This window comes from Musa acuminata, chromosome BXJ1-10, assembly GCF_036884655.1.
Source record: "Musa acuminata AAA Group cultivar baxijiao chromosome BXJ1-10, Cavendish_Baxijiao_AAA, whole genome shotgun sequence".
In the NCBI taxonomy this organism is placed as follows: Eukaryota; Viridiplantae; Streptophyta; class Magnoliopsida; order Zingiberales; family Musaceae; genus Musa; species Musa acuminata.
Window position 1 is genome coordinate 29,300,151 of NC_088336.1, and position 16,828 is coordinate 29,316,978.

The 16,828-nt window shown below is 44.4% G+C and overlaps 3 protein-coding genes across 9 annotated transcripts; 1 reads left to right on the plus strand and 2 right to left on the minus strand.

Moving 5' to 3' along the window:
* Window positions 1-62: 62 nt before the first annotated feature.
* LOC135596038 (probable beta-1,3-galactosyltransferase 13) lies at window positions 63-4,040 on the minus strand. Of its 3 annotated transcripts, none has more exons than XR_010480749.1 (8): window positions 3,489-4,040; window positions 3,116-3,268; window positions 2,949-3,031; window positions 2,773-2,872; window positions 1,525-1,638; window positions 1,155-1,297; window positions 407-589; window positions 63-269 (listed from the first exon to the last, which is right to left on the minus strand). XR_010480749.1 is itself a non-coding variant. In XM_065087706.1 (7 exons), the coding sequence occupies exons 1-7, from the start codon at window positions 3,824-3,826 to the stop codon at window positions 507-509; spliced, it is 1,014 nt and encodes a 337-aa protein (XP_064943778.1). In that variant the 5' UTR covers window positions 3,827-4,040; the 3' UTR covers window positions 308-506. The 3 variants fall into 3 exon arrangements, 1 of the variants encoding a protein (XP_064943778.1); XR_010480748.1 differs by having other exon boundaries at window positions 63-315; XM_065087706.1 differs by lacking the exon at window positions 63-269 and having other exon boundaries at window positions 308-589.
* Window positions 4,041-8,088: 4,048 nt separating this feature from the next.
* LOC135596039 (inactive TPR repeat-containing thioredoxin TTL3-like) lies at window positions 8,089-12,468 on the plus strand. The gene is made up of 7 exons (XM_065087707.1): window positions 8,089-9,277; window positions 9,873-10,068; window positions 10,154-10,338; window positions 10,420-10,753; window positions 10,847-11,051; window positions 11,606-11,712; window positions 11,815-12,468. Exons 1-7 carry the CDS (start codon window positions 8,346-8,348, stop codon window positions 11,965-11,967), a joined length of 2,112 nt encoding a protein of 703 aa, XP_064943779.1. The 5' UTR covers window positions 8,089-8,345; the 3' UTR covers window positions 11,968-12,468.
* Window positions 12,469-12,593: 125 nt separating this feature from the next.
* LOC135596040 (glucan endo-1,3-beta-glucosidase 11-like) lies at window positions 12,594-15,136 on the minus strand. 5 transcript variants are annotated; one of them, XR_010480751.1, is made up of 5 exons: window positions 14,916-15,129; window positions 13,667-14,703; window positions 13,426-13,454; window positions 13,210-13,309; window positions 12,835-12,973 (listed from the first exon to the last, which is right to left on the minus strand). XR_010480751.1 is itself a non-coding variant. In XM_065087708.1 (4 exons), exons 1-4 carry the CDS (start codon window positions 14,983-14,985, stop codon window positions 12,786-12,788), a joined length of 1,395 nt encoding a protein of 464 aa, XP_064943780.1. In that variant the 5' UTR covers window positions 14,986-15,136; the 3' UTR covers window positions 12,594-12,785. The 5 variants fall into 5 exon arrangements, 3 of the variants coding, with proteins under 3 accessions (XP_064943780.1, XP_064943782.1, XP_064943781.1); XM_065087708.1 differs by lacking the exon at window positions 13,426-13,454 and having other exon boundaries at window positions 12,594-12,973; window positions 14,916-15,136; XR_010480750.1 differs by having other exon boundaries at window positions 12,925-12,973; window positions 13,210-13,454; window positions 14,916-15,127.
* Between the last annotated feature and the right edge of the window lie 1,692 nt (window positions 15,137-16,828).

Below are 16,828 nucleotides of genomic sequence, written 5' to 3' on the forward strand. Positions count from 1 at the left end.
CTCCAAAATAATTAAAAAAAATTCAACTGTTACAGATTTAGTTTTTTTAAAAGAGACAATCGACGTGTAAGAAAATTTTATTTAAAAATAACAAAAAAGGAACTTTAGATATTAAAAAAAACATCATCCCTCAAATGTATGATTTCCTCAAATTTAAGATCGTCAATAAACTGAGATAATATTCAAAAAGAGAAAAAACAGGCAGTGGGTGTCGAAATGTTTCGGATGTCCTGGGCGTTTAGGCGTTCTACTTGAAACGATACAGCATCCTACACTCACAGATGGAAATATAAGTCTCCTTCTCAAATTTTGACACTGTAAAAATTGAATGACGATAAAGAATTATTTCAAATCAAATTGTACAAAAGAAGTAAAAAAAAAAGCCCAAGGGAGAGAAACTCCATACGCTGATCTGAGGAGTGACTTCGTTTTGCCACACAAGTCCTGCTCCCATTTAAGGCGATGGTCCTTCGTCGTTTTAGATAACTAAGCCTCATCATATCATGTCATCCATTCGAAGTTGTTGAACCACCCGAACAAATCTCCCTTTTGTGGAGCTCTAACATCTTCACTTCTGGATTGCAGAGACCTGAAATGATGGTAGGCTTCGTTTTAGCGGCTTTTTCACTCTTTTCTTTTTCTTTTGAACAAACTATCTACTGGTTCAATAAAAGGAAATACCACGTAGAGGAATCACATTTAATTCTAGAAAATTTTCATTAACAACATAAACTTTTCCTTTAGCCGACCTTCACTTCACCATTCGGATAATCCATAAAAGAAACCTTTGTCGATGATATTCTTATCCGTCTCCCAACCCAACTTCATGGCTCTTTGATGAAACAGTATTTTTTCCAAAGAAATTAGACTGGGCATCGAATTTACATAAAAGTTTAAGCCATTTCTGTTGAACTCATATCTTCTAAAGCAGCCTAAGATGATGAAGTCAGTGCACGGCAAGATCATATGACCATGCAACTGCTTGTGAGGGACGATTATTCCAGCATTGATATTTCCTGGCCACTAGGCATATAACCCCACTAACCATAGAAACATCATCCCTATGTGGAGATTTCTCTGATTGGTTGAAAAGGTATCATTTCATCGATGTAAAGGAAGGAAGATAATCAAAACACTTTTTTATTAAAACAAACCTGAGCAATTTGGAATATCCCAAACGGCAATCGATGATGACGTGCAGTCAGGCTCACAAAGAGAATGGACGTTCTCGTGGTTGACATTCATTCCAAGCATCCAAGCTCCTACTGTCACATCCTCGTTGCTGAACATTCGGATACTGCAAATGTACAAAGTCATACTTGCATCTCATGGTTCCAGTATATCAACTTGTTAATGAAGTTGTAAGACCAGCAATTCAACACAAAATAAGTAAAGCTATTGCGCATAGCAACAACTACAGCAAACAGTAAGAACAAATGGAAAAGAGACATCACTCTTAGTGGTTTGGACAGCACACCTAACAACAGTAGGATTACAGTAAGCATCCAATAACTTTTAACTTGCCTGTTGTTTCTCAGTGCAACCAAGCTCGAGACCACATCTGCTGAAAGTGCATATATAGGACCATAAGCATGAAGGAAATATTCCTCTCCGAGCAAGTATGCTAGTGGCTCATACCTACAGAATTCCCAAATAAGTATTAGCCAGACTATTACTGTGTCTGTGGAGATATTAGATTTGACCATACGAGAGTTGTATGGGAGATATGTATTACAGGAGCGCAAAGCTGAAACAAACAGCAACAAGAAAACGTTCAAAGTTGTGCCAGAAAACCAAAGTAAGAATCTTACAGGGCCAATCATTCATACAGGGCATGACCATGGAGAGAAGAAAAAACTAATTCTAACAGTGAAAAGAATTGCTTAACACAAATGATAAGGAAGTTCCAAGGAAACAGACAGGCAAGTACATGGTCTGCAGACCAAAGTATACATATTTTCCTGAAACTCACTAAAAAGTTCAACATGCATATACAAATAATAAAGCAAAATGATGTGCAAAAACCTTTTTACGAACAAAGTAGTTGTCACATACGCCACCAAAATGAAGATTCAACAGTCTCTAAATTTCTTTGACGAATGTTCAACTCAAGACCCACTTTTGCAACTAATTTCTTAGCATGGAGCATAAATCTAAATAGATATAGACACAGATGCTACAATTGCAGAAAGAAGGCAATAATTTGTCCTTGAGACTTCCAGATTGCCTAGCCTTTTACTAAAACGAGCTCTTTGCAAACAGCTTGGGTTCAGTACAGTAAGGGCTTGAATTAAACACAGCCATTTCCCCTATAGTATGAGCTCTTGATGTATATGACTCTTGGCTGTAGATAAGTCAAGGTTGAACAAGCCAAGCTTGCAGATGTAAACACCTATAGCAAACTAGGCTTTTAAAAGAAAAACTGTCCAAACTGTACTGAGCTTAGCAAGAGCAGCGTCAAAGTTACAGTAATGGAACATCTTACCAGATAGCATTCTGAAATGTATATAATATGCATTTTTCTCTTTGCTTGTATGTCAAAAAGGCAGTACAATTTATTCATGCAGGTACTTTCTGGTACAAATTTTCCCTTCTTTTTTTCCTTTCCTATCTATGAACCGCGATATTAGGTTTTTCTAAAATTTGTTGCATGTTTCCATATTTATGCTATCCTATATTCTCATCATATAGAGCATTTCTTTGGTCCAGAAACATGAACAGACTAAACAATCAAAGCACCACATAATCATGAAGTTTACAGACGATACTAACCATTTGAGTTTTGGGTCAGTAAATACAGGTCCCTTCTTCATGCATCCAAGATAAGTTTGAGGATTCTGCCGTTCTTTAGCCAAAAGCAGCGAGAGACGGTCTGAAACAATGTAATGAAACCGTCAACATGCAAAATTCTGGAGAAACAATTTGACAGGATGCCAAAGATACATAACCTGGCCTCAAATAGATGTCATCATCAGCTTTAACATAGAAATCGGAATCATACAATGCAAAGGCTGCTTTGAAGAATGCTAACCTAAAACACAAGATTAGATGAAGATTTGGACAAACCAAATACCAACTTGTCTATAGGTATTGGAATATACGGTGCATTTCATACGTCTTATGTGGGAGATTGCTGTACTCTTCCTCGATATCTAGAAGCATGAAATCGTCGTATTCCTTCACCTCCAGTTGAAGCGCCGCCATTTTCGATTTATCCTTAGTCTTCCCGACAACAAATCTGAAAGCCAAACCGGTCGCTTCTTCCAAGCTGCAAAACCATCGATTAAGAAATAGGGCAAGAACGCAACACGAGTACGCCTCGATTACAGAACATACGTCATCAGCAATCACAAGATTCGATCCGTAAAATAGCAGAAAACAATTCGAAGACCCAACCAGAATCAGATCTCGACAACATGGGGGGTAAAATTGTTCAGGGCACAACTACAACAACGGTGAAAAGCGAACGAGTCGAGATGAAGACTAACCGAAGGAGTCCTTGGCGATGGGAGGGCAACCACGTCCGCCTGATGGATCTCCGCCGGCCGACGGATCCGAACCCCGTCTGGATCCCGACGAAGGCCATCACCTTGCGCCGTTCCGCCGTCCCGCCGCCACCGGTGCCGCCGCCGTGGTCCCACACCACGGAGACCGACCTGTGCTCCAAATCGAGGCACCTTCGGACGGGCAGCGAGACGGAGATGACGCCGAAGAGGATTCCGGTGATGCCAAAGACGAGGCAAACGAGGGAGAAAGCGGAGGTGGAGGCGAGGTGCCGAAAGCGGGAGTGCGGGCTAGTGTGGAAGACCCTGGGCGACTTCGGCATCGGTTGCTTCGACTCATAACCCTACCACGACTTGGTTCTTTCTTGAGCAAGAGAAAGAGATCTCTACGAGGGAAACAGAAATCCTTTTAGTTCATGGCGCCGTGACGTCGTCCCAAGGAAATGAAACCCCCATCCCCAACGAAATGAAACGGTCGACGGTTTCAGGTGGTGTTCCGCTGGGAAGAAAGATTAGTGGGACGAAAAGAAATGTTCAATTTAGAGTCTTCTTCTTATCATTCACAATCCTCTTATTATTTATATATTTTTTAAATTAAAAATAAATATTTTACTATTCATAATTACTTGAACATTAAATGCATGTGTATTTTATTATGTATAATATTGAGAATTTTAGTTAAGAAACGCTCTCAATAGTAACTGTTTATTAATTTAATTAAATACTTAAACTGAAATTGATAATAATATATTAATAATATTGTGAGTCATAAGTTTTTGATAATAATATATTGATGATAGTACTTAAGATCGTGATAAATCTTTGATATCAATTGTTACGACTCAGAGTCTAATGGATTAATTAATCTATCAATTTCGTTTGATTTAAATAATTAATTAAAATATGTAAATTAAAATTAATAATGATATTCATTAGATCCCTATAAATCAATTTTAATCCTATATTAAAATTAATACTAAGATAACAGAAACACTTTGTGTAGCCCTGAGATCACTGCATAAGCTTTAGCTTTCAACGGATTCATGTTTTAGGGGATCATCGAAGTTGTTCTTCCATATTGTTACGAGCATATCCAACGTTCTACATAGATAACTGTAGCCGTGCAAAGAAAGCGAGAATGAGTCATTTAGATCGACACTTGTTGTTTCTAATCCGTCTCGGAGCTCCCTGCTCTCCCTCGCTACTTCGTCTATCCCAAAGCAGGAAGGTTGTCTGGAAGCATGTCGCTGTAAGTTCTGTCCACCTAGCTGTGAGCAAGTCGAGAAGGTGGATGACAGCCGAGTGAGCCATTGCAACACTATATCTCAAGCCACGCCATCCCTTTTCTGGCTGCACTTCCAAGCATAGGCCACGGCCACAGAGGACAAAATATTATAGCTAAAGTCCACACTCATAACATGGAGAAAAAGGATTGAAGAACGAAGAGCGACAAAGAATTTAGATCACCTGTCGTTCTTGTCTATATGTGATCAGGCAAATGAGAGAGAGAGTACCGAGCACAGTGACATTGGTGGATGGTCAATCCAGGAGAAACAAATAGAATTGGCTATGAGAAATGAACAGAAAAGGTCTCTCCTCCATATCGAATTCCATGGGTGGGATATTGTTGCTTGCAGTGGTATCCTTGAATTCTATACCAATCTCAATTCTCTCTAATAAAAACCCCTCGGAACACAACACAGTGCCATTCATCTGTATCCGTACAAGTGCAGTGAACAGTGAATTGGATTCATCGGTTTTCCTGTAGTGCTTCTTTCACCCCCTCGGCAGAGCATTTGATATTTCTACAATGATATCCAATCGGAATTCATGCCCCAAGTCTGAAGTCATGTCTCATTTAATCATTCCAGATGAACACAGGAAAATGCTTCTTGCAGCAGCAGCAGAGGAACTGATGGCCCATCTCCATCATTCAAAGCAACAAGCTGGGATTCTGGAACAACGAGCCAAAGGTATAACGCCGATGACCGGTCAAAGATGTCGATGGCCATAAACAGCTTCCATCCTTCTGCTGGGCTGCAAGGAATTCAAAGCTCCACCCTGGTGATCCAAGTGGTAGGTACACAATGATTTAAATGCCTGGTGGCACTACCTGGTTCAGTCTCCAGGCCACAGGTAGAGCCACTTTGTTGTCCTACATTGGAGCCCGAGCTAAAGCTACAACAACACCTGGAAAGACGGTGCCGTGTTTGGCCCACTCAGCTATGACACACACACACACAGGTTCTACACGAACAAGCAAAAGCTTTTCCAGCTAAGCCATAAAGAGACACCACTTATTCCAAGCAAGCTAAATGGTTGCAGCTGCTCTCGGAGCGTGGCAACACCCATGGTTTTCTTCTTTTCCGGGTGACAACGACCACACTAGTAGAACATCGGCATGGCCATGCTTCTTCCATTATAGCGAGTTCTATACATCGCTCATCCCGTCGTTGTCTGTATTTTCCTTTAGTCGGTGAGGAGAGAGAAACCATCATGCATGCTTCTGTGAAGGACAACATCGAATATGGAACTATCACTGCAGGAGCCTTTTCACTGTTCGAAACGACTCATGGATATCAAAGCGACGCTAGTTTTCTTAACCTACACTGCATCTTTGCAAAGCTTACTCTGCATGGATCTGTTGTTTATGCATCCTCGTTATCCAATCAAGCGGACTCATTCGCTTGAGCACGAGAAAATAACAAAGAAAATAAAAAAGGAGCCAATATCCGCAATCCAGGGTTCGCTTATTACGGTGACGAGGATAGCAGAAGGCAGCGGAGAGCAGATCGATGACGCAGTACTTCACAGTGGGGGCAGGTGGTGAAAGGAATATGATCATTTCGAGGGCTCCCAGTTGTTTGCACACCCAATATGGGGACCTTATGCTCGTGACGAAGACGCCTAAAAGAGGAAGCCCACTTTGCACCGAGTACAACCTCAGCATCAGGTGACATCATGAGAAGAACAAAAATATTGCAAAAGAATCAGAAAAAGCTGTGCCGTAAAATAATCGAAGGCCGCTGGCTGCATTAAACAATGGCAGATGAAAGCATCCGAGGACCGTGAATCCATTTGTTTAAGCGTTCGTTCACCCCTCTTGTTGTTCCTAGTTTAATCACCCTTCCACTCGCTCTCATCGGAAAGCTTCGGAGCCAATGGAAGGCGCTGCCTCGTCGCATGCACAGCCACACTTTTGACCTAGCAAACGGGGCAAGTAGTAGTCCCGGACGCAATGTGTTGCGTGCATGGGCCATGTCACGTAAATGGTTATTGTCTTAATCCACCACCTAAACATTATTTCCCATCACCACCACCACCACCACCACCACCACCGGATGGAAGTGTCCAGCTCCATGATGATGGAATCTTTTACCGAGCAAGATCGAGATCAACAAGTAGCCAACACCAACGAGAAGAACGAGGAGAGGCTGCACGCATGCTCGTGGGACATAATTCCAAGCTAAATTATTATTGCAGATACATGCAAGAAATGGCCAGCTGGATCGTCTCGATACCGAGTGAGACAGTCGTCTGAGCGATTGGGCACATTGATTATCAACAAAATTAAATAAGAAAAATCGATTTTTTAGGAGGGAAAAAAGGATTAATTTGTAATGTGGAAAAAGGCTTTACTGCCACAGAACATGTTTGGACCGGTGTCCGATGACTCGCCGTGTGATGACCGGGTGGCGCAGTCGCTGCTTAGCTGGCGACCATCTGGTTCCTCCAGTGGGCCAGCTGGCAAAGCACCAATCACATGGCCAGCTGCCCCTGTCGGGAGGCAGCACACATTGACGCGAATACCCTTCACCTTCTCCGGAATCCCCCACGCCGCATCGCGTTGTCTCTCCCCGGGGGTGGGGGGGGCGAGGGGCGAGGGTACCGTAGGGATTCGACAAAGAGACGGGGGCAGGCCACGTGATTCTCCACTATAAACAGGGGCGTTCTCGGTATTCCGAGGTCTCTGGATCTGCAAGCCTTTCCTTTCCTTTCCAGCTTGCATGCGAGATGACACAGTGAAAGTACTGTTGTCTCCAACGAGATAATTTTATTACAGAAATCAAATCACAAAACAAACAAAAACATTTACAGTACAAAATCTACAATATATATATATATATATATATATATATATATTAAAAATAAGGCAGTGTGTTTATGCATCAATAAATGGTGTGGAATATCGACATGTGCCGAGTATATTCCATTGCCTCATCCATTTCGTCTTTAATCTTCAGAGAAACATACAAGGAAACAGATAAAAGAACGATAACTTTGGTTTTTAGCCTCCATTTAATTGCGACGAAGGTGGATAGACGTCAACTTACCTTAAACGTGCGCTTCTTCTTCTTCCACGAGAGAGAGAGAGAGAGAGAGAGAGCTCAGGGTGTCTCGTGAAGCAGCAGCAGGATGGTAATGAGATGGAGATGGCAGTGTAGAGAAAGAGAAGAACGCTGAGTGGGGAAGAGGAGAAAGACAACAAAAGAAAAAAAAAAGAGAGAGAGAGAGAAAGAAGTCTACTGATTTGTTCTCTCCTCCTCGCCTCGCTTTTATTCTTCTATTCTACGTCTCCAAATCTACCCTCATTCATTCCTTGCTTCCTCCTTTCCCATCACGGGATCCCCATCTCCCCATTTCAGTCCTTTCTCTCTACACCCCACCCCAAAAAAATAAAAAAAAGAAAAAAAATCCCACCTTTCCCAGCTTCTTCTCATGGCTACCTCTCCCTCACCTCCCAAGATCCAATCTTTCTCGCTCCCTGTCCCCCTCCGCGCACTCCACTCCTTCCTCTAGTGTTCCCAAGGTTGCAGCTTTCGGACGAGATCTGCAGCCCAAATGTCGCATCTTGTCGACGCCTCCGGCGCCAGAACCCACAAGTCGAGCAGCGAACCGGCGCTGGACTCCGTTTCGGATCGTCTCCGCACTGCTTTAAGCTTCGAGGCCAACAAGCCCGACTCCAAGGACTTCCCCGACCTCAGCTCTCCTGTTTCGCCCCTCCCGACTCGCCCCGCCGCCACCACCAGCAGCTCCGGCTCCTCCGGTTCCATCTCCGGTAAGCCCGCCTCTCATGCCGACTCCAAAAGATCCGATCTTGGCCTCTCCGGGAGGCGTTCTCACTCCGGCGAGCTCCTTCTGGCCCCCAATGAGCCCATCCCCGGTGCCATGGAAACCAGGAGCTCCAAACCCGGGCACCGTCGTTCCGGCTCCGTTCCACTTATCTACACCGGTGGCAGCTTCTCGTCCGGCTCCACCTCCGGTTCCGGTTCCGGTAGCAGCTCCGCGAGCTCTCCGGTGACCAATGTGCTCCCGGCAGGGAACATATGTCCGTCGGGAAAGATTGTCAAGACGGGCATGATGAGCCGGAGTGCAGTGAGGGCCGACGTGCTTGGATCTGGAACTGGGAATTACGGCCACGGGAATATAGTGAGGGGCGGGACTAACGCTGCTGGTGGAGGAAAGCCACCTGAAGTGGTGGCGAGCAATGGAGTGGATTCTGCACTGAGAAGGGCGATGGTCAGTATGGATCCGGAGGAGGTGAAGAGGGTAGGGAATGAACAATATCGGAAAGGGCAGTTTGCAGAGGCTTTGAAACTTTACGACAGGGCGATCGCGTTGTGCCCCGACAGCGCCGTCTGCCGCAGCAACCGGGCGGCGGCACTTACAGGTCTTCGGAGATTAGGGGAGGCGGTGAAGGAGTGCGAAGAGGCCTTGCTTCTGGATCCGGCATTTGGGCGTGCTCACCAGAGGCTGGCATCCTTGCTTTTAAGGTCAGTTATGGTGCCATTATCTACAAAACTTATAACTGCGAATTGGACATCATACCTATTCTGTTCTTTCTTATCGCTCAAGCTTACGTTAAATGCTTTTAGTTTGTGTGAATCTCGATTTTGTTGGTAACAGATCGTTCTTTGGTGCAGTGAATGCTGGCCATCAACCCATATTCTCGTCCACCAGTATTGTTGGATTATTAGTAGTTCATTTAGCTTTGGTCAGCTACATCTGTCATTTAATATGATTTATAGATTGTTCCGGACATTTTTCTTGGTAGCTATCAGTAACACAATTATGAACTTCCCTTGATCTCCTGTCCAATTAATGGCTTTTGTTAAGATTGAAGAGCTTCCAGTTTTGCTCTGCTCAACGCTTTTTCGTATTTAGTCGACTATTTATTTTTGTTGCTCCTTTTGAGTCCCAATAGAGATCCCTATTTTTTTTATTCATCTTAATGAATTCTTGATGATCGTGAGATCCGCAGCTTCCACTTCAAGTTAACCTGTAACAACTTTTTAGCACTTTTAATCGAGCTAGGCTTCCGAAAGAAATATCATTTCCGTGTTTGCTACATCTGATTTTGAATTACAGATTAGGACAGGTCGAGAATGCTCGGAGGCATCTCGTCTCAGCTGGTCCACATCCGGATCCTGTTGAGTTGCAGAAGCTGCAAGCTGTGGAGAGGCATTTGAACAGATATGCGGATGCCCGAAAGTTTGGAGATTGGAAAACTGCGTTAAAGGAGACCGTTGCTGCCATTGCCGAAGGAGCAGACTCTTCACTATTGGTAAATTCCCAACGTGTGCGTAAATTTTTTAGCGCAGATGGCTCACTAAAGCTGGCTTGTAGCCTCACAAAGTAAGAATTTGCAGCTCATGGCTTCAAAAGCAGAAGCACATCTCCGGCTCCATCAGCTAGAGGAAGCTGATTTAGCTATATCTGCTGCATCCAAACTCGAGAGCTTATCCTCATCATCCTCAAACTCAAAGTTCTTTGGTATGTTGTCCGATTCGTACATGTATGTTGTCCGTGCTCAAGTTGAAATGGTCCGTGGAAGGTGAGCTCAAAATTTTACACTAGCTAGAGATGCAATTTCAAAGTTCTGGATCAATGAGAATGGCCAGCGAACTATTTTCAGGTTTGAAAACGCAGTTGCTGCAGCTGAGAAAGCCAGGCAGGTGGATCCTGGAAATGTAGAGGTGTCCATGATGCTGAACAATGTTAGATCAGTATCCCGATCACGAGTGTTAGGCAATGAACTTTTCAATTCTGGAAAATTTGTGGAAGCAAGCTTAGCTTATGGGGAAGGGCTCAAGTATGACCCCTCAAACCCTGTCCTGTACTGCAATAGAGCTGCTTGCAGATCCAAGCTTGGACAATGGGAGAAGACTATCGAGGACTGCAATCAAGCCCTCGTGATTCAACCCGACTACGCCAAGGCTCTTCTTAGACGTGCTGCCTCATATACCAAGGTGTATATACTTTTCTTTCGTTTTGTTGAACACGGATTCTATATGATTATGCTTACAATGGAAGAAGTTTGTGTTGTTCTCCGTGACGATCAGCTTGAGCGATGGACGGAAGCTGTGAGAGACTATGAGGTTCTCAGGAAGGAACTTCCAGGAGATACGGAGGTGGCTGAGGCCCTCTTTCATGCCCAGGTGGCACTGAAAACCTCTCGAGGTGAGGAGGTCTCCAATCTGAAGTTTGGTGGGGAGGTCGAGGAGATCAAAGGGTTTGAACAATTCCAAGCAGCCATAACTTTACCTGGTGAGATTTTACTTGTGTTTTAATTTCTATATATATCTACCATTTATCTCGTCCTTCGTTGCTCGAAAAATTTTTCTTGCCCACCTTGGCCTTACCATATGAATTTTTAATTGCATTCAAGTGATTAGTCTTGATGTCCTGAAAAGGACCATTACTGTCAGCCAAGCAACATGTGAATTGGAGCAATGTCTGCTTCAACGTCGACGAGTGATATTTGTCTGCACTTTAGCAGGAGCGTTTTCCATAATAAAGCCCAACTTGATGATCTATCCTTTTCATTTTCACTTCTGTTAACCTAATTAAAATATTATTTCCATATTTCACAGCTTAATTCTACTCTAGTTGAGGTTAAACTAAAGCACTTACGTTCAACATTCGAAAAGTTAATTCCTGCACTCTTTTGATTCTATAAACTATGATGGCAACAGAGCTGGTCCTTATTTGGTAGAGTGAGCTACAGATGTCCAGTTATATTCTTTTATGATCTTGTTCATCTGTGCTTGGATTTATACTCGTTTCTTCACTCTAAGAATAATAAAACTGAACATGTTCAGGAGTTTCTGTTGTCCATTTCATGGTGGCATTCAACCACAATTGCAATCAGATCACCCCGTTTGTGAATGCACTCTGTACGAGGTATCCATCAGTGAACTTTCTGAAGGTAACTTTGTATCTTTTTGACCTTGCACTCTAGAGGGTAACCTCACTTTTGTTTGTGCACATATACTTCATCTCACTGATCTCATCTTGTATTTCGACTTAGGTCGATGTGAATGCGATCCCTGCAGTCGGCGAAGCTGAGAATGTGAGGATGGTACCGACCTTTAAGATCTACAAGAATGGGGCAAAAGTAAAGGAGTTGATTTGCCCCAATCAGCAAGCATTGGAATACTCTTTAAGACACTACGGTTTATAGTCGAAGAATCAAATGTTTCTTCGACGCAGAACTTTTATCTCCGAATTCCTGAGAAATCTCACATGCAAGCACCAATCATGTAGGAGGAATATGACACCGAGAAGCAAGCATGACTAGACTGCGAGGGAAAGTCCAATCTTTTGTATCTTTTTCTTTGTCTATACTACTTGTTTGTTCCCCATCTACCATTAACATTCTTTCCAAGGTCTCATTTAGACCATTTCCATCCACAGGCTTGGTTGCATTTCACTCAACACTATTATTTTCCTTCTTTTGAAGCTCGAGCATGGCCGATAGCGAAGATTATATGTATATATCATACACCGAGCAATGAAAGCCATCAGGGAAAGCAGATGCTTAATTGGTGATCGTACTACTGGATGAGAGAAAGGAAGGATCTCATTCATGCTGGCGACGATGCTTGTTCTCGTCATTTTATTTGTATAAGCACTCGGAAAATATTTTTTTCTCATCATATATCCATTACATTTGACTACTAAAGTTTGTGGCACACATATTATGAACTGTGGTGGGGATTCGGCTATATCATGAGGTGGGGAAAGATGGTTGGATCATTGAGTATGAACGCACAAGTGGCTCGAAGAGAATCATGCAGTAGAGGTGATCTTTATCGAGTGCGTGGGCTGGTCATCAGGCCACGGCACTTCTTCTTCTTCTTCTTCTTCTTCTTCTTCTTCTTCGTGCGCATACGGGAGTAATATATTTGCGGCTTGGGTAAATGGCTCCACGAGAGTGAGGGGAGCAAACAGAGATCCGAGCTCACATGGCATGGAAACACTCCCTGCCATGTCTTCTGCTCAGGGAATCGTAAAAGCTAGGCAGCAGAAAGCAATTAGCTCTCCTCCAAATAATGGCACTCTTTCTTTATTTAGCTTATGATTACACTTTAATAACGAATCAAAGAAACAAAGTGAGAATGGGAACATCATATTATACAGCCACCGGAGTGCGTTCCACGTCGCAAAGCTTTCGATTGCTTTTGTTCCTGCAGCACTCAAAGCCAAGAAAAAAAAAAGCAAAAGGTCTCAAATTCTCATACCACATGACAAAAAAATGGGACGGACCCCTTTGGCCTTTTCGCCAATTCGATTACCGAGACCTACTTTGCCATACCTTTCAGTGAAAGGGAAGGGAATCCGAGCAGCTTCCGTGGTTAGATTTGGAAGCAGAGAGAAGTGGTTGTAGTAGATTAGATAAAGAGGATAGTGGAAGGGGGAATACCTCCACTGGTGTACTGCCGCTGCTGCTTCTTCTTCTTGGTGGTGTTTGGGCAAAGAGGAAGTCCCATGACATGAATGCGGTTCATGGTCTCTCCATTTTCCTTGTAAAAGAGAAAACCAAAGAGAAGAGTCATCACGTGTGAAGCCATTCCTCTTTCGTTAGATTGCCATTCTCATAAAAGCTTGGAAAGTCAACGAGAACATGAGAATCCAGTACCACAAGCTGCCAACTTCCTTCCTCATGTCCTGCATCATTCACGATAGCAAGTTAATCCAAAACTCTCCTCCCCTGTTTTCCACCCTCCTTCTTTGGTAAATATATGCATAGATTACAGCTAACTTTGTTCCCTCATTTATCTCACATTACTGCGTTGCGAGCCATGATTGAAATCTTCTTCTAGTTGGAAGATGCAGGATACTGATCCGCATTGTAATAGTAAAGGGAGACGAGAACATACCCTTGTCGCGGAAGATGTGAGAGAAACGGATGCAGAAGATGTCAATGCGGCCAGGCCGACGTTATAGACCATGGTCCCGTCGGGTTGATACAGTCCGTAGTTCCGCTCCGAGGTCGGCCCGGGCTTCATGTCCTCGTTGAACAGGGCAAACAAGTAGACCTCCAATCTCTGGTTTGGCCTCACCGGAGTCCCCTCGCTCCTGATCTGCCTCAGGAGCAGGTTCCTGTTGTAAGCCCTGGCGTTCTCCACGGTGGCGCCGACCTCGTTGGGGTCGCCTTTCGATGGCCATCCGGTCTCCGACACCCTGACGTCCACGGCGCCGTAGCCCAACCGGGCAATGGCGAAGATGACGGCGTCCACTTGAGCGTACAGCATGTTGTCGTAGCGAAGCTTGGTGTAAGGATCCACCATCCCTGCGTTCGGGTTGAACAGAACGTAGTCTAGCGAGACCTTCGCAGGGCTATCCTTGTAGGCGAAGTAGGGGTACGCATTGATCCAGAAGGGCGATTTCGTCGCGGCCAGGAACTGAAGGAACGGCACCAACAGGTTCGCCATCTCCGGCTTGAATGACCCCATCGACGGCGGGTACGAGTTCTCCAGCACCGCCAGCGAATTCGCCGTCGACACGTGAATGTACGAGTCGAGGCCGAGTTGGACGAGGGCGGAGTGGATGCTGAGCAGCGCCGGGACGAGGTTCGACATCAAGGTCGGGTCGTCGCTCGTGTACACTTCGTTGCCGACGGAGATGCCGGTAATCTTCGTGGCCGGAAAGTAGGGTTGTACGTTGGTCATGACCCATTGCAGAGCTTGTCGAGGGTCCATCATCACGCCCACGGCCTCGTTCGGCACCGTCACGATGAGGTCGATGCCGGTGTTGGCGAATGCTGTGAGGACTCGAGGGTTGGTGTCGTAAATCCTCGTCTTGGTGATCCTGAGGGAGGTCAAGAGGAGGCGCACTTGTTCCGGCGATGGTAGATTGTTGGCTACCTGCCCGTAGTTGATGCCTAGCGAAGAACCAAGTCGAAGGAAGCCAAACTCTGCAAAAGAACACCACCACCACTGCTTTTACTCCACAAATATTTCTTCGCTTCTTATCTTATGGAAACATATTGCCGATTGCCGAGTCTAGTTTTAGACGATACATCCAAAGAAATGAAATTGGTCATAGCAAGATGTAGATGACAACAACGTTTCATTAGAGATGTATCGGTCGTATACAGGCATGAGAGAAACAGAGAAGAGAATGCACCTGAGGATAAAAGGTTATACAGAAGGAACATCGAAACTATCCTTGACCTGAGCAAGATGGAGACAGCCATCAGAAGGGGAGAGAGAGAGAGAGAGAGAGGGGGGAAGAAGAAGGATGGGGGAGAGACTTAAAAAAGAGACAAGGAGAGGGGGAGGTGGGAAGAGAAGGCGATGAGGGCAATCTCTTTCCAATTCCTTTCTTTGCTTGCATGCGATTTAGGAAGAGAGAGGTTTGCCCTCTTGCCTTGCCTTGCCTTGCCTTGCACAAGTTGTCCTAGAGAGAGAATTTATATGGCTTTAAAGTCTGCATGTCTTTGGTGCTTGACTCGTGCCATGACTACTTTCTAGTAAGCCTTGCATATCTTTACAACGACGCCATCTTCCGTCCCATTCTTCCCAGATGAAAGAATTGCCCCAACCCTGCCGTTTACTTTAGACCAAAGAAATCACAACACACTGCTCTTAAGGTTTCTCCACCGAGTTGGACGGACATCGAAAGGATTCTGCTTCACCAACTCAGGTGGATGAAACATAATGCATTCATATAAAACAATGCAAACCGATCCATCTCATTCTAGAATAGCAGACGTCGGTATGTTCTGCGACGCAATGTTGCATGAAGCACTCAGTTCCCGTCGTTCATGGAAACCTGCCTTTCCTGTGCCTTTCCATGTATGCTGATAACACCGAAGCCCGTTTGCGGTATAAGGAAGGAACTGAACAGCAATAAGCAGGTTGAGATGAGGTTTCTCCATGCTAATAATGTTCGAGCATGGTCCACTTAATATTCTGCTGCATCATCATCATCATCATCATATCTATGTATATGTGAATCTATATGTATCGGGAAACAATCATGATTGCTCTTTAAAGTCTTACGCACATAGTGCAGTCTTACTCACAAGCGTCTCTCTCTTGTCAACACCCATTAGCCGAAAGGCCCACGAGAGTATACTGTTGCTGTCGATATATAATCGATGATCATTTATATCAAGCAGTGACAGGTCAAATTCCATTTGATTACGATTGCCTTTTTCTTTCTATACAACTTCCGACCAAAGCCAAATCCTATTCGACGATCATGTCAGCTGATTAAGGTCGTCCCAATCCCATCGAACGCTCCGTCGTCTACATGTTTGTTTTCCAAGTGATGCTTGCTCTTGTGGGGGAATCAATCGAGAAAAGAGAGGGTGTTGTGCATCGGGATATGGAGAAGATAAAGCGAGCAACACGTGATAGGTAGCTGATGACTTGGAGGGGGCCAAAAGCTAGAAAGCGATTCATGGATGACGGACTGAGTACGTGGTGACGGGGACACGACTCGCGGTACCACCTCATCGTCATCCCCTTCCGCTTCCTCTTTTGTGCTCCTTCTTCCTCACCTCTTCGATACCTGAACAGGTAACGGCGGCAAGAAAGACAGGCCGCCGCCGCCTCGTGTCCTTGCCCCTGCGGCAGCTGAGGTCCAAGTTAGGTGCCCGCCCTGTAGCTTTTCGCATTGTCTACCACCCTGTGCTACTTGTCGTCTTCCGGTCATCTGCATGAATGCACGCTCTTTTCGTGGGGGTTTCCTTTCTATCAATTTTACCAACTGCGTCTGTGACCGCCGGCGCTCCTTCGCATTGACATCGGAGGAGGAGAGTCTATAGGAGAAGGTGATCATGATTAGTCTTACAGGGAGGCCTGCGAGTGGGCCGCCTCAGCCCAAACCGTCTCTTATCTAATTAACCAAAACCGATCAAATCTACTTACTGTAAATAACAATAAAAACAAAATCATAAATTTTAATTATTTGAAATTTATTATATAGTTCATAATATTTAAATTTTTATTTATAGTTTCTATCAAGATTTTTTAGATATTCTTTTATCTCTTTCTTAAAAACTCACATTAATTATTTTACCTATTCATTCA